We start from the raw sequence: 14,794 nt of genomic DNA, 5'->3' as shown, positions 1-14,794 counted from the left end.
TTGGTGATTACAGTCCATGTATATATTACCACGCGTGCGGTCTGGTCCTTTCCAGATTGTTGTACTACTATGTCACGTTCCCGCAACCCTTTGCCTATGTTCCTGGTACTCTGTGTACCGAACCCTGCCTCGTTAATGACCCTGCCTTCATGCCTGCTAATTTTGGGACTGCTTCTTCTTTGGATTGGCTGGCTGTGTTTCGACCTTAGAATGAATAAAGATGCTTCCCGAACCGTACCTGGTCTCGTAAGTCGTGCATTATGGGTTCAGCCTCCTGTTCTGGTCATGACACTATAGAGTGGTTGTGTTTTGTCCAATGGACCTCCTAGGACCCCACCGGGGTTGTAGAGCTGGTCCATTTTTCCATGGCCAGGATGAAACCCAAACTGCTCCTCCTGAATCTGAAATTAAATTTTCCGACGGACCTTCCTTTCATGCATCAGTGAATAGACATTACAAGGGAGGCTGAAAAGTGTGATCCCTCTGTACTTGGGACATTTTCAATTTTTAAAAAGGAATTTTGCAATGTAGAGGCACTGTCCCTGAAGTCAATGCGATGTTGCAGAACCAACCAGAACATCTCCACAACAATAAGAGCATTTAGGAACTCCGAGCGAATCTTATCCACCCCTGGGCCTTGCCTCTGAGGAGCTTTTTAACCACCTCGGTGACACCGACTCCAGAGATAGGAGAGCCTGCTTCAGAGACCCCAGACTCTGATTCTTCATGGGAAGCCATGTCGGTGTAATTGAGTTCTTTGTAGTATTCTACCGACTTACTCACAATGTCCCAAGTGAAGGTCAAGAGCAACCCACCCCCAATATACAGTGTTGATGTTGCACTGCTTGATGGTGGACCAGATTTTTCTGAAATTCATCTGGAGGTTAACTTCAATAAAGTCATCAAACTCCCATGTCTGAGATTTGCATCAGCAACCAGCAAAGCTGCATTATGCTTGGCCAGCTGATACCCATCAGCTGTCTCAGGAATCCCACAGGCAAAAAAGCCCGATAGGACTCCTTTTTCAGCTTGAAAGCCTTTATCACCGCTGGTGTCCACCAACCGGTTCAGGCATTGCCGCCACAACCATCGACCACCTTCTGGCCATGTAAATTCTATTGGTAGTTTTTTTAAACAGTGTAGCTATCTACAGTACCCTGACTCCTTGGCTCTCCTCTTTTGAACCACAGCCATCTCTCTGCTGAATCGATGGCACTGTGAATGGGTGTTCCTTTTTGCTCTCCCTTGATGCCTAAAACTGATGAAGGGTATCGCTCAGGAATTGATTGCAAATCCTCTGGAACTACCCTCTACTGAGAAACACCTCATTTTCCAAGCAGCTTGATGCAGTCACTGAACAGTCTTGGAGAGCATCCTCTCATGAACACTAACTTTTGAAATGTGTCAATTCTCGTATTCTCGGATCTCAATGCAGCTTTTGATACAGAATATCATAATATACTGCTGAAAAAGTTGGTAACGTGTAACGTGGAAACATTATTTTGTAACCACTGGAAGTGTTTGATCTCGTCATATGGCAATGACCTTTTGGCTCTCTCAAGGATCAGTTCTTCCACCTCTCTTCTGTATATGCTACCATTGGGTCAAATTCTTCAGAACTCCAATTTTGAGTTGTGTTTTTTAGTTTAAGTTGCACAGACATGATGTTAATCTAAGTCACTGTTTTGATAATATTGTATTTTGTATGCTTTTGGAAAGTACAAGTCATACAATTGTTGATTTAAAGATTACAAGTTGGAATGTCAGGGGGCTTAAAAATCTTAATCATTTGAAACAGGTTATTAATAGAATTAAATTATTGAATTCTAAAATAGTACTCCTTCAGGAGAGTCATTTGACTGATTCAGAAATCAAAAAGGTTAGAAATAGGTGGCCTGGAAATGGACGATATGCATCATACAATAATTATGCACGGGGTGTTTTAATTATTGTTCACAAAACTATACCATTACAAATAACTAATACAATTCATGATCCAGCAGGGCGATATGTGATAATTCAGGGTACTATTTTCTCTCTCGTATGAAATTTGGTATGTTTATATGGTCCAAATGAGGACAATCCTAAGTTTTTTGAAGACCTTTTTTTAACAATTTCTGCTTTACATGGGTCAGTTCTAGTTGGCGATGACTTTAATTGCACATTAAATCCCGTATTGAATCGTACTACAGGGTTAGATCCAAGTAAAGCGAAAACAAGGAACATTTTAAAACAATATAGTTTTGATTTAAATTTAGTTGAAATTTGAAGATATTTTAATCCTTCTAAAATGGAATTTCCATGTTATTCAGGCTCCCAGAAATCTCGATCGCGCATTGATTACTTTTTTGTCTCTCAAAACCTTCTGTCAAAGGTTAAAAACTGCTGGTATGACAGTATTGTGATTAGTGACCATGCACCAATATCTATGAATATTCAAATAGACAAACTTTGTCACTGCCCCTGCAATTGGCGATTTAAATCTATATAGCTACAGAATGAGAACTTTGTTTCCTTCATAAAAAGTAATTTTTTTTTTAAATTAATACAGATCAAACGGGAGCTTGTACAAGATGGGAAGCATTCAAAGCTTACATTCGAGGAGAAATTATTAGTTATACAAATTCTAAATCTAAACACCAAAAGCAGACGTGTGATTTAGAGAAGCAAATAAAGCAGTTAGAAAATAATTTAGATCAGGTAAATGATCCACTTAAACATAAAGAATTGCTATTTTTAAGAAGTAAATATAATAAATTATCTACAGATCTTCTTCTTCTTCTTCTTTTCCTTTCGGCTTGTCCCATTAGGGGTCGCCACAGCGTGTCATCTTTTTCCATCTTAGCCTATCTTCTGCATCTTCCTCTCTAACCCCAACTCCCCTCATGTCTTCCCTCACCACATCCATAAACCTTCTTTTTGGTCATCCTCTGGCTCTTTTGCCTGGCAGCTCCATCCTCAGCACCCTTCCACCAATATACTCACTCTCTCGCCTCTGAACATGTCCAAACCATCGAAGTCTGCTCTTTCGAATCTTATCTCCAAAACATCAACCTCTGAACATGACCATCTAAGTCTGCTCTCTCTAACCTTGTCTCCAAAACATTTAACTTTGGCTGTCCCTCTAATGAGCTCATTTCTAATTTTATCCAACCTGCTCACTCCAAGCGAGAACCTCAACATCTTCATTTCTGCTACCTCCAGTTCTGCCTCCTGTTGTTTCTTCAGTGCCACCGTCTCTAATCCGTACATCATGGCCGGCTTCACCACTGTTTTGTAAACTTTTCCCTTCGTCCTAGCAGAGACTCTTCTGTTCCAACCTGCTTGGACCCGTTTCTTCACATCCTTACCACACTCACCATTGCTCTGGATTGTTGACCCTAAACCTTTGAAGTCCTCCTTCCTCGGTATTCCTTCTCCCTGTAGCCTCACTCTTCCCCCTCAACCTCTCTCATTCACGCACATATCTGTTTTACTTCGGCTAATCTTCATTCCTCTACTTTCCAGTGCATGTCTCCATCTTTCTAATTGTTCCTCTGCATGCTCCCTGCTTTCAATGCATAACACAATATCATCTGCAAACATCACGGTCCAAGGGTAATCTAGTCTAACCTTGTCTGTCAGCCTATCCATTACCACTGCAAACAGGAAAGGGCTCAGAGCTGATCCCTGATGCAGTCCCACCTCCACCTTAAATTCTTCTGTCACACCTAAGGCACACCTCACCGCTGTTCTCCTGCTCTCATACATGTCCCATATTATTCTAACATATTTCTCTGCCACACCAGACTTGCGCCTGCAGTACCACATTTCCTCTCTTGGTACTCTGTCAAAGGCTTTCTTTAGGTCTACAAAGACACAATGTAGCTCCTTCTGACCTTCTCTGTACTTTTCCACGAGCATTCTCAAGGCAAATAATGCATCTATGGTACTCTTTCTAGGCATGAAACCATATTGTTGGTCGCAGATACTTACTTCTGTCCTGAGTCTAGCCTCCACTACTCTTTCCCATAAATTCATTGTGTGGCTCATCAACTTTATTCCTCTATAATTCCCACAGCTCTGAACATCGCCTTTGTTCTTAAAAATAGGAACTAGAACACTTTTCCTCGATTCTTCAGGCACCTTTTCGCCCGCTAGTATTCTGTTGAAGAAGTTGGTCAAAAACTCCACAGCCATCTCTCCAAATTGCTCCCATACCTCCACTGGTATGTCATCAGGACCAACTGCCTTTCCATTTTTCATCCTTTGCAGTGCCTTTCTGACTTCCCCTTTACTAATCATTGCTACTTCCTGGTCCTTCACACTTGCCTCTTCAACTCTTCCTTCTCTCTCATTTTCTTCATTCATCAACTTCTCAAAGTATTCTTTCCATCTATTTAGTACACTACTGGCACCAGTCATTTCCGTCTCTATCCTTAATCACCCTTACCTGCTGCACATCCTTCCCATCTCTATCCCTCTGTCTGGCCAATCTGTAGAGATCCCTTTCTCCTTCATTCGTGTCCAACCTGGTGTACATGTCTTCACATGCCTCTTGTTTAGCCTTTGCCACCTCTACCTTTGCCCTACGTCGCATCTCGATGTACTCCTTTCGCCTCTCCTCAGTCCTCTCAGTGTCCCACTTCTTCTTCGCTAATGTCTTTCCTTGTATGACTCCCTGTATTTTGGGGTTCCACCACTAAGTCTCCTTCTCCCCTTTCCTACCAGAAGACACACCAAATACTCTCCTGCCTGTCTCTCTGATTACCTTGGCTGTCGTAGTCCAGTCTTCCGGGAGCTTCGGCTGTCCATCGAGAGCCTGTCTCACCTCTTTCCGAAAGGCCGCACAACATTCTTCCTTTCTCAACTTCCACCACATGGTTCTCTGCTCTACCTTTCTCTTATTAATCTTCCTACCTACCACCAGAGTCATCCTACACACCACCATCCTATGCTGTTGAGTTACACTCTCCCCAACCACTACTTTTCAGTCAGTAATCTCCTTCAGATTACATCGTCTGCACAAAATATAATCCACCTGCGTGCTTCTACCTCGGCTCTTGTTGGTCACTATATGTTTCTCCGTCTTCTGGAAATAAGTGTTCACTACAGCCATCTCCATCCTTTTTGCAAAGCCCACCACCATCTCTCCCTCAAAGTTTCCTGGATGCCGTACTTACCCATCACTTCTTCATCGCCCCTGTTTCTTTTACCAATATGTCCATTACAATCCGCACCAATCACAACTCTCTCGCTGTCTGGGATGCTCAGAACTACTTCATCTAGTTCCTTCCAGAATTTCTCTTTCAACTCGAGGTCACATCCTACCTGTGGGGCATAGCCGCTAACCACATTATACGAAACACCCTCAATTTCAAATTTTAGTCTCATCACTCGATCTGATACTCTTTCCACCTCCAAGACATTCTTAGCCAGCTCTTCCTTTAAAATAACCCCTACTCCATTTCTCTTCCCATCTACTCCGTGGTAGAATAATTTAAACCCTGCTCCTAAACTTCTAGCCTTACTACCTTTCCACCTGCTCTCTTGGATACACAGTACATCAACCTTTCTCCTAATCATCATGTCAACCAACTCCTGGGCTTTTCCTGTCATAGTCCCAAAATTTAAAGTCCCTACACTCAGTCGTTGGATCTGTGCATTCCTCTTTTTCTTCTGACGACGGATCCGGTTTCCTCCTCTTCTTTGTTTTCGATAATAAATTATCTACAGAAGAAGCGGCAAAAAGTTTATTATGGCTTAAGCAGCGATATTACGATCAAGGTGAAAATGCGGGTAAACTCTTGTCTTGGAGGATTAGGAAATTACAAACAGAACGGACAATTAAGAGCATAAGGACATCCAATGGAGAATTGACTTTTGACCCTCAAGAAATTAATAGTACTTTCAGGGATTTCTATGAACAATTGTATAAATCCGAGATACAACAGACTTCGTTTGAGAGGGATGCATTTCTTGATTCACTTGTATTTCCAGTGCTATCAGAGGAGGCAAAACAAAACTTAGATAACCATCTCACAGAAGAAAAAAATTCTGCTGCAATTCAAAATATTAACACTAATTATGCTCCTGGGCCCGATGGACTGACTAGAGAATTTTATAAAGCATTTCAAAAACAATTATTGACTCCATTGATGGACAGTATATATACTCATATAATAAGGAGACTCTTCCTCCCACATTGTGACTTGCGTTAATTACCCTGATCCTCAAACCTAATAAGCCTTCCACAGAATGTTCCTCGATAGACCAATAAGCTTGATGGAATGCGATACAAGAATACTTTGTAAAGCCCTGGCAATATGATTGGATCAGTATATACCTAGTTTAATACATAATGATCAAAACGGTTTTGTTAAAAAACGTCAAGGATTTCACAATATTCGAAGAGTTTTGAATATATTACATGAAAAGGCAGAGTGTAAAGACAGCACTGCTGTCGTTGGATGCACGTCAGGCCTTTGACAACAGTGAATGGTCATTTTTATTTAATGTTCAACCTCGGTTTGGATTTGGCAATAATTTTCTTAAATGGTTAAAAATTTTATATACAAACCCTACTGCTAGTATTATCACTAACAGTATTTCTTCCAAACCAATTGTTTTGGAAAGATCCACACGCCAGGGCTGTCCTCTTTCCCCAATGTTGTTCATTTTAGCCTTAGAACACCTAGTCATGTCGATTCGTATGGATAGAGGCTTGACGGGCATCCAAATTGGTGATCAAGATCACAGAATCTCTCTTTATGCTGATGACGTCATTCTCTTTTTGACCAAGTTATCCACGAGCCTTCCAAATTTATTGGAGCAAATTAAAAAGTTTGGTAGTTTCTCAGGTTATCTGATTAATGATACAAAGTCATCCATTTTATTTTTAAGTTCTAAAGAAAGACTTAATACTGTGGTTAACACTCCTTTTTTAACACGAGAGATGGATTTACTTATTTGGGGGTCAAAATTTCCCCTGAGGTTAACAACATCGCTCTGGTTAATTATGACCCTTTAATCTTGGAGGTACAACAGTTACTAGACAGGCGGATGATTATACCCATTTCAATGTTGGGACGTATAAACTTAGTTAAAATGAGCTTTTTGCCGAAATTTGTATATATTTTTTCAAACCATACCTCTTTCATTACCTGACATCTTTTTCACTAGACTCAACAGAATGGTCCTGAATTTTATTTGGAATAATAAGAAAGCCAGATTAAGACAACGGTTACTTTATATGCCTTATGAAACTGGAACAACAATTTCCAAACTTTAAATGGTATTACTGGTCTGCTCAACAATGCTCAGCTATGCTTACATTCATTCAAATATGTCAAAAATTCTCTATTCCCAATAAGCATTTTTTCAAATATCTGCAGTTAAAACACTTTATATCAGCACTAATCAAAAACATAATGTATGAACCCCCTTTGTCCAGTTAAGAAGATTTAGTCCAGTCAGGTTTGCATGGATGTAAGCAGATAAATCTCTAGTCTCACATGATACAGAATCAAGTAAAAATAGATTGGAGGCAAGGAAACTAGATATTAAAGAAAATATTGATGTAATTGATTGGGAACATGCATGCCTAAAAGCACAAAAACAAACAAAAAATACTAGAATGAGGCTATTACAATATAAATGGCTGATGAGGACTTATGTGACTCCTGTTAAACTTCATCAGTGGACCCCTGACATTCCAGACACATGTAGTAAGTGCTCCAATGACAATGGTAATTTATATCATTGTTTATGGGATTGTTGGAAAGTCAAAGATTATTGGAAATCTATTGTTCAGACAATTTCTATAATAGTTGGAATTCAGGTTCCTCATTGCGCAACACTGTGTATCTTAAGTATATATCCCAAGGATTTTTCTGTTAATAAAAAGAAGGCAATGCTTATAGATTTTGGTCTCCTGCAGGCCACTGGAAAGACTCACGTATATCATGAGAGGAAGAGCTCAGGAATTTGAGGACATATGCAGATCCTTAGAAGAGTTTTTGAAAAAAATGTCAGTTATTTGTGATTTTTGTGCTTTCTTTTTTTTTAATTAACACTATTATGTCTGTGCATACTGTTTTTTTTTTGTTTTACTGTTATTGTGTTGTTTTTGTAAAATTATATATGAAAAATCAAATAAATACATTGTTTAAAAAAAACTCTAATTTTGACAGCGATGCAGATGACACACCATTATATCTAGCAGTGTCTCCAGATGACCACAGGTCAATTGAAGTGTTATATGACTCTCTAAAACCGAATTAACTGGATGAGTCAAAATGTTCTTTAATTAAACCATAAGAAAAGTGAAGAAAAGTTGTGATTGATGCAGATTTCAATGGACACGTGGGCGAAGGAAACGGGAAACGATGATGAAGTGATGGGTAAGTATGGCATTCAGCAAAGGAACTTTGAGGGGAAGATGGTGGTGGACTTCGCAAAAAGGATGGAGATGGCTGTAGTAAACACTTATTTCCAGAAGACGGAGGAACATATAGTGAACTTCTAGAGCGGAGGTAGAAGCACGCAGGTGGATTATATTTTGTGCAGACGATGTAATCTGAAGGAGGTTACTGACTGTAAAGTTGAAATTGAGGGTATTGTGTATAATGTGATTCGCGGCTCTGCCCAACAGGTAGGATGTGACCTCGAATAGAAAGACAAATTCTGGAAGGAACTAGATGAAGTAGTCTTGAGCATCTCAGAGAGAGAGAGTGGTGATTGGTGCAGATTTCAATGAACATGTTGGCAAAGGAAACGGGTGATGAAGAAGTGATCGGTAAGTTCGGCATTCAGCAAAGGAACTTTGAAGGTCAGATGGTGGAGGACTTTGCAAAAAGAATGGAATTGGCAGTGGTGAACACATATTTCCAGAAGAGTCAGGAACATGGAGTGACCCACAAGAGCGGAGGCAGAAGCACGCAGGTGGATTATATTTTGTGCAGACGATGTAATCTGACGGAAGTTACTGATTGTAAGGTAGTGGTGGGGGAGGGTGTAGCTCGACAGCATAGGATGGTGGTGTGTAGGATGACTCTGGTCGTGGGTAGGAAAACTAAGACGACAAAGGTAGAGCAGAGAATCAGGTGCCGGAAATTGAGAAAGGAAGAATGTTGTGTGGCCTTCTGGAAAGAGGTGAGACAGGCTGTAGATGGACAGGAAGAGCTCCCAGAAAACTGCAATACTACTGTCAACGTATTCAGAGAGGCAGGCAGGAGAGTACTTGGTGTGTCTTCTGGTAGGAAAGGGGAGAAGGAGACTTGGTGGTGGAACCCCAAAATACAAGAAGTTATCCAAGGTAAGAGATTAGCGAAGAAGAAGTGGGACACGGAGAGGACTGAGGAGAGGCGTAAAGAATACATTGAGATGCATCGCGTGGCGAAGGCTAAACAAGAGAGATATGACGACATGTATTCCAGGTTGTACGAAAGAAGGAGAAAAGGAGCTCTACAGGTTGGCCAGACAGAGGGCTAGAGATGAGAAGGATGTGCAGCAAATAAAGGTGATTAAGGATAGCGATGGAAATATGTTGACTGGTGCCAGCAGTGTACTAAGTAGATAGAGTACTTTGAGAAGTTAATGAATGAAGAAAATGGGAGGGAAGGTAGAGTAGAAGAGGCAAGCGTGAATGACCGGCAAGTGGCTTTGATTAGAAAGGGAGAAGTTAGAAAGGCACTCAACAGAATGGAAAAACAGTTGGTCCCGATGACATACCAGTGGAGGTATGGAAGCAAATTGCTGAGGTGGCTGTGATGTTTTTGACCAACTTATTCAATAGAATAAGAGCGGGAGAGAAGATGCCAGAAGAATGGAGGAAAAGTGTGCTAGGCCCCATTTTTAAGAACAAAGGTGATGTTCAGAACTGTGGAAACTACAGAGGAATAAAGATGAGCCACACAATGAAGTTAAGGAAAGATTAGTGGAGGCTAGACTCAGGACAGAAGTATCTGCGTTCAACAGTATGGCTTCATGCCTCGAAGGAGTACCACAGATGCATTATTTGCCAAGAGGATGCTTGTAAAAAAGTGCAGAGAAGGTCAGAAGGAGCTACATTGTATCTTTGTAGACCTAGAGAAAGCCTATGACAAAGTACCAAGAGAGGAACTAAGGTACTGCATACGCAAGTCTGCTGTGGTGGAGAAAAATGTTAGAATAGTATAGGACATGTATGAATGTAGCAGAACAACGGTAAGATGCGCCATTGGTTTGTCAGAAGAATTTAAGGTAGAGGTGGGACTGCATCAGGGTTCCGCGCTGAGTCCCTTCCTGTTTACGATAGTAATGGATAGGCTGACAGACGAGGTTAGACTGGATTCCCCGTGGACCATGATGTTCGCAGATGATATTGTGATCTGCAGTGAAAGCAGAGAACAGGCGGAGGAACAGTTAGAAAGACGGAGGTACACACTGGAAAGGAGAGTAATTTAGATTGCCATAGTAAAACAGAATATATGTGGATGAATGAGAGGGGCGGAGGAGGAAGAGTGAAGCTCCAGGGAGAAGAGATAGCGAGGGTGGACAACTTCAAATACTTGGGGTCAACAATACAGAGCAATGGAGAGTGTGGTAAGGAAGTGAAGAAACGAGTCCAAGCGGGGTGGGAAAGTTGGCAGAAGGTGTCTGATGTTCTATGTGACAGAAGAGTATCCGCCAGGATAAAGGGCAAAATTTATAAAACAGTGGTGAGGCCGGCCATGATGTACGGATTAGAGACGGTGGCCCTGAAGAAACAACAGGAAGCAGAACTGGAGGTAGCAGAAATGAAGATGTTGAGGTTCTCGCTTGGTGTGAACAGGTTGGATAGGATTAGAAATGAGCTCATTAGAGGGATAGCCAAAGTTGGATGTTTTGGAGACAAGGTGAGAGCGAGCAGACTTCGATGGTTTGGACATGTTCAGAGACGAGAGAGTGAGTATGTTGGTAGAAGGGTGCTGAGGATAAATCTGCCAGGCAAAAGAGCAAGGAAGACCAAAGAAAAGGTTGATGGATGTTGTGAAGGAGGACATGAGGACATTGAGTGTTAGAGAACAAGATGCAGGAGATAGGGTTAGATGAAAAAAGCTGACACGCTGTGGTGACCCCTAACGGAACAAGCCGAAAGAAAAAGAAGAAAACTGAGATAATTTTGGGCGAATAAAAAAAAGAATTGTTGTTATAAATACCTGGAGTCACTCTTTAAAAACCAAAGACCAAGTCCAAAACCTTGGTATTCTGATAAATCAGTCAGTAAATCTGCCTTCTACCATCTGAAGAACATATTGAGAATGAGGCCTTGCATGTGTCAAGCAGAACAGGAGAATCTCATCCATGCTTTTAATCTCAAGAGGACCTGACTATCGTAATGGTCTTCTGACTGGACTCCCCAAAATGAGAAACAGAAACGGCTGCAGCTCATTCAGATTGCAGCTTGAGTTCCAACTCGAACAAAAAGAGCTCAGACCATATAGCTCCAATTTTAAAGTCTTGTCACTGTCTTCCAGACAGCTGTAGAATAGATTTTAAAGTTCTGGTGCTGGTTTTTTAATCACAAAACACTTTATCTCCTAAAGACATGAAAGAAACACGAATGGAATATAAACCCAGTCGGGCTCTGAGATCGACAAATACAGGTCAAATAGTGGCGCAGAGTCCAAAGCAAACGTGACGAAGCAGCATTTACCCATTATTCTGGACACAAATGGAATAGGTTGACACCAGAACTGACATCACTCCCAAGTGTGAATGTTTTTAAGTCCTGGTGAAAAACTTTTCTTTTTTTCCCCCATACTTTTCACAGGACTTCCACTTACTATACACTGGGCAGCACGGTGGAACAACTGTAGAGCGTCAGCTTCACAGTTCTGAGGACCGGGGTTCAAAACCCTTTTTGTGAGTTTTTTTTGTTTTTGTTTACGCAAGTTTATTCATCTTTCATCTTCACCATGGGCGCAAAGAGACCTGGAATGCATACATTCATACGTACATTTGCTCTCCACTGTCAAATGTTTGGATCCTCTGTCCCCTATGACGCCTTTAGCTTGTCATTCACCCTTCTCTTCGCATAGTCAACCAACGCCATAGGTAAATGAACATCCATCCATCCATTTTCTTTGCCGCTTCTCCTCACCAGGGTCGCGGGGAGTGTTGGAGCCTATCCCAGCTGTCAAGGGGCAGGAGGCGGGGTACACCCTGAACTCGTTGCCAGCCACTCGCAGGGCACATCGAGACAAACAGCTGCACTCACAATCACACTTAGGGGCAATTTAGAGTGTCCAACTAATGTTGCATGTTTTTGGGTTGTGGGAGGAAACCGGAGTCCCCGGAGGAAACCCACGCAGGCACGGGGAGAACATGCAAACTCCACCCAGGTGGGTCCTGGATTGAACCCGGGATGTCAGAACTGTGAGGCCAATGCTTTACCAGCTGATTCACTGCGCTGCCGTAAATGAACGTCTTTTTAAATTATTCTCAACATGATGTACTTTGAATATACTTACCATTTAGATGTAAGAAGCACGTCAAAAATCACATTACTAAATGACTTCCAGAGCAAATTATATGGCTCCCTCGTTACTTCACGATTCATTTTTTGTGGCTTCAGTGCTTCTGTATTTTTTTTTACCCCTCCACCAAAAAACCTGGCTGGCAACAGGTTCAGAGTGTACTCTGCCTCCTGCCCGATGACAGCTGGGATTGGCTACAGCACTCCCATGACCACTTGTGAGGATACGTGGCTCTGAAAATGGATGGATGGATTGAAGGATGGATTGATGGATGGACTGTTTTAATTGTACTTTTATTTTTTTTCAGTTTCAAATGTTTATAACCATTTTTTTTAATGCTTTTAATCATGTAACACACAGAGTTGCCTCGTGGATTAAATGTGCTATACAAATAAATTTGCTTTGCTTTGCAAAGTTTTCTTACAAGTGGTTTTACCACACCACTCTCATGAGGACAATGTTTGGTTGCAGGGTGGTGACTGAAATTATATATTTTTTTCCATATCATATACCCATCCATCCATCCATCCATCCATCCATCCATCCATCCATCCATCCATCCATCCATCCATCCATTTTGTTAGCCGCTTATCCTTACAAGGGTCGTACGAGTGTTGGTTCCAATCCCAGCCATCATCGGGCAGGAGGCGGGGTACACCCTGAACTGGTTGCCAGCCAATCGCAGGGCACACGGAGACAGACAACAGTCGCACTCACAATCACACTTGGAGGCAATTTAGAGTTCCCAATGAATGCATATTTTTGGGATGTGGAAGGAAAACTGGAGTGCCCAGATAAAACCCACACAGATATGTGTCAACTCCACACAAGGAGATACCGAGATTTGAACAAATGCGAGGCCAACACTTCACAGCTGCTTCACCGTGCCGCCCATCATGAAACTATACACATGTGATTTTTCACATAAAACTTTGTGTTCTTGTAAAAATGGTTATAATCTTTTTTCTTATGATATTACAACTTTAAGAATACAAGCTTGTTTTTTTTTTAATTATTCAATTTTCAGGACTGCTATGCGTCTGTATTTTAATGTTGGCTATTATAGTGTTACTCAGAGTGTCTGTTTCTCTTGGGTGGTACTTGGTGTAAAAAGTTTGAGAACCACTACTGTCATCATTCTTTAAGTGAATCGTGTTTGCATTAATATATTCATGTTGAAAGGTAAGCAAGGTGTTGGACCACTCCGCTTGTGCTGTTCAGGTCGTTCCATTAATTTTTTCCCCCAATTTTCTTTCTTATTTTATTTTTTATCTTCATTTTTGCAGATACTGTGAAAGGAAGTTACATTGAATATTTGGATTGAACATCTGTGCCTCCTTTTGTTTTCTATACAGTGCCACTACAACGTACCCCGTTGAGAGAGGCGGGGAGTATTAGTGTTACAAATTAATCAGCAGGCAGCGTAGTTGTCCAATGAAAACGAAATTGTTCGTTCAAATGAGCCAATAACAGCAGTGAGTTGCCGCGCTTAACCTTTCAATACCCAGTGTTGGTGGGCGGTTATTTTGTACGACCCACCCATCCTGAATGTATGGTTTGGTTGCACACCGTATACAATTTCAGTTTGTTTTAATCAACGTTTTGAAGGCCCGAAGGTTAAAAATAAAATTTTGTTTTGGAGGGCTAGTAGCACTATACTTCTGATTTTGGACGTGGGTTTGTAAGGCTTTTTCCCTCGCTTGGTATTTCACCAGTGCGGAATCTACAGTCGATTTTTGTTTCTCCTGTTTTTTTCTTCTCCCACTGGAAATCAACATTTAAACCTTTAAGGTGTTCTCCCATAATGTCAAGACCAGTAAGGTAGGTCTGTCCTCAAAACGACTTTCGGCAGACGAGGTCGGTAGCTATCGCACTGTAGTTGCACACCTCCGCCATATTGTCTTTAAGGAAGCTGTTGTGTATGCTTTACGTGGAAAAAAAAAATGTAGACATGTATGTGGGCATGCTAGGCGGAGAAGGACCCCAGTGGGTTTGGGATGCACAATTTTTTTTGTTTTTGTTTTAAATGTTATGTCCTCCCACCCCACCACCAGTGATTCTTTTTGCATTGTTGATTTCTATAACGTCCTGGCGGAATATATGCGCCAACATTTGTCTAAACGTTTATTGTAGGCCTGATCATTCCGACATTGCCAATGCTTCCAAGTTCCCATGCAAGGTCTCAGGTGCCCAATTTTTCAAATGCACCTTGAACAGCATGGTTAGCCAGCATTTCATTTTCCAGGCAAATATAACCTAGTCGGGTGTGTGGATGCATGAAAGAATTTACATGACTTCTTAGACTTGTATAAATA

At 41.4% G+C, this 14,794-nt stretch overlaps 1 protein-coding gene across 2 annotated transcripts in view; it reads left to right on the top strand.

The window, feature by feature from the left end:
- Window positions 1-13,991: 13,991 nt before the first annotated feature.
- The window catches only part of nucks1a (nuclear casein kinase and cyclin-dependent kinase substrate 1a), a 138,011-nt gene continuing 137,208 nt past the window's right edge, over window positions 13,992-14,794 (top strand). The window contains exon 1 of one of the 2 annotated variants that reach the window (XM_061832983.1): window positions 13,992-14,300. In XM_061832983.1, the coding sequence (XP_061688967.1) occupies window positions 14,284-14,300 (17 nt within the window). In that variant the 5' untranslated portion in view covers window positions 13,992-14,283. The remainder of the gene's footprint in view (window positions 14,301-14,794) is intronic. The other variant, XM_061832982.1, reaches the window with a different exon arrangement.

Source organism: Syngnathoides biaculeatus, chromosome 10, assembly GCF_019802595.1.
Source record: "Syngnathoides biaculeatus isolate LvHL_M chromosome 10, ASM1980259v1, whole genome shotgun sequence".
NCBI classification, from domain to species: Eukaryota; Metazoa; Chordata; class Actinopteri; order Syngnathiformes; family Syngnathidae; genus Syngnathoides; species Syngnathoides biaculeatus.
This window is presented reverse-complemented; position numbering and strand designations above follow the sequence as displayed.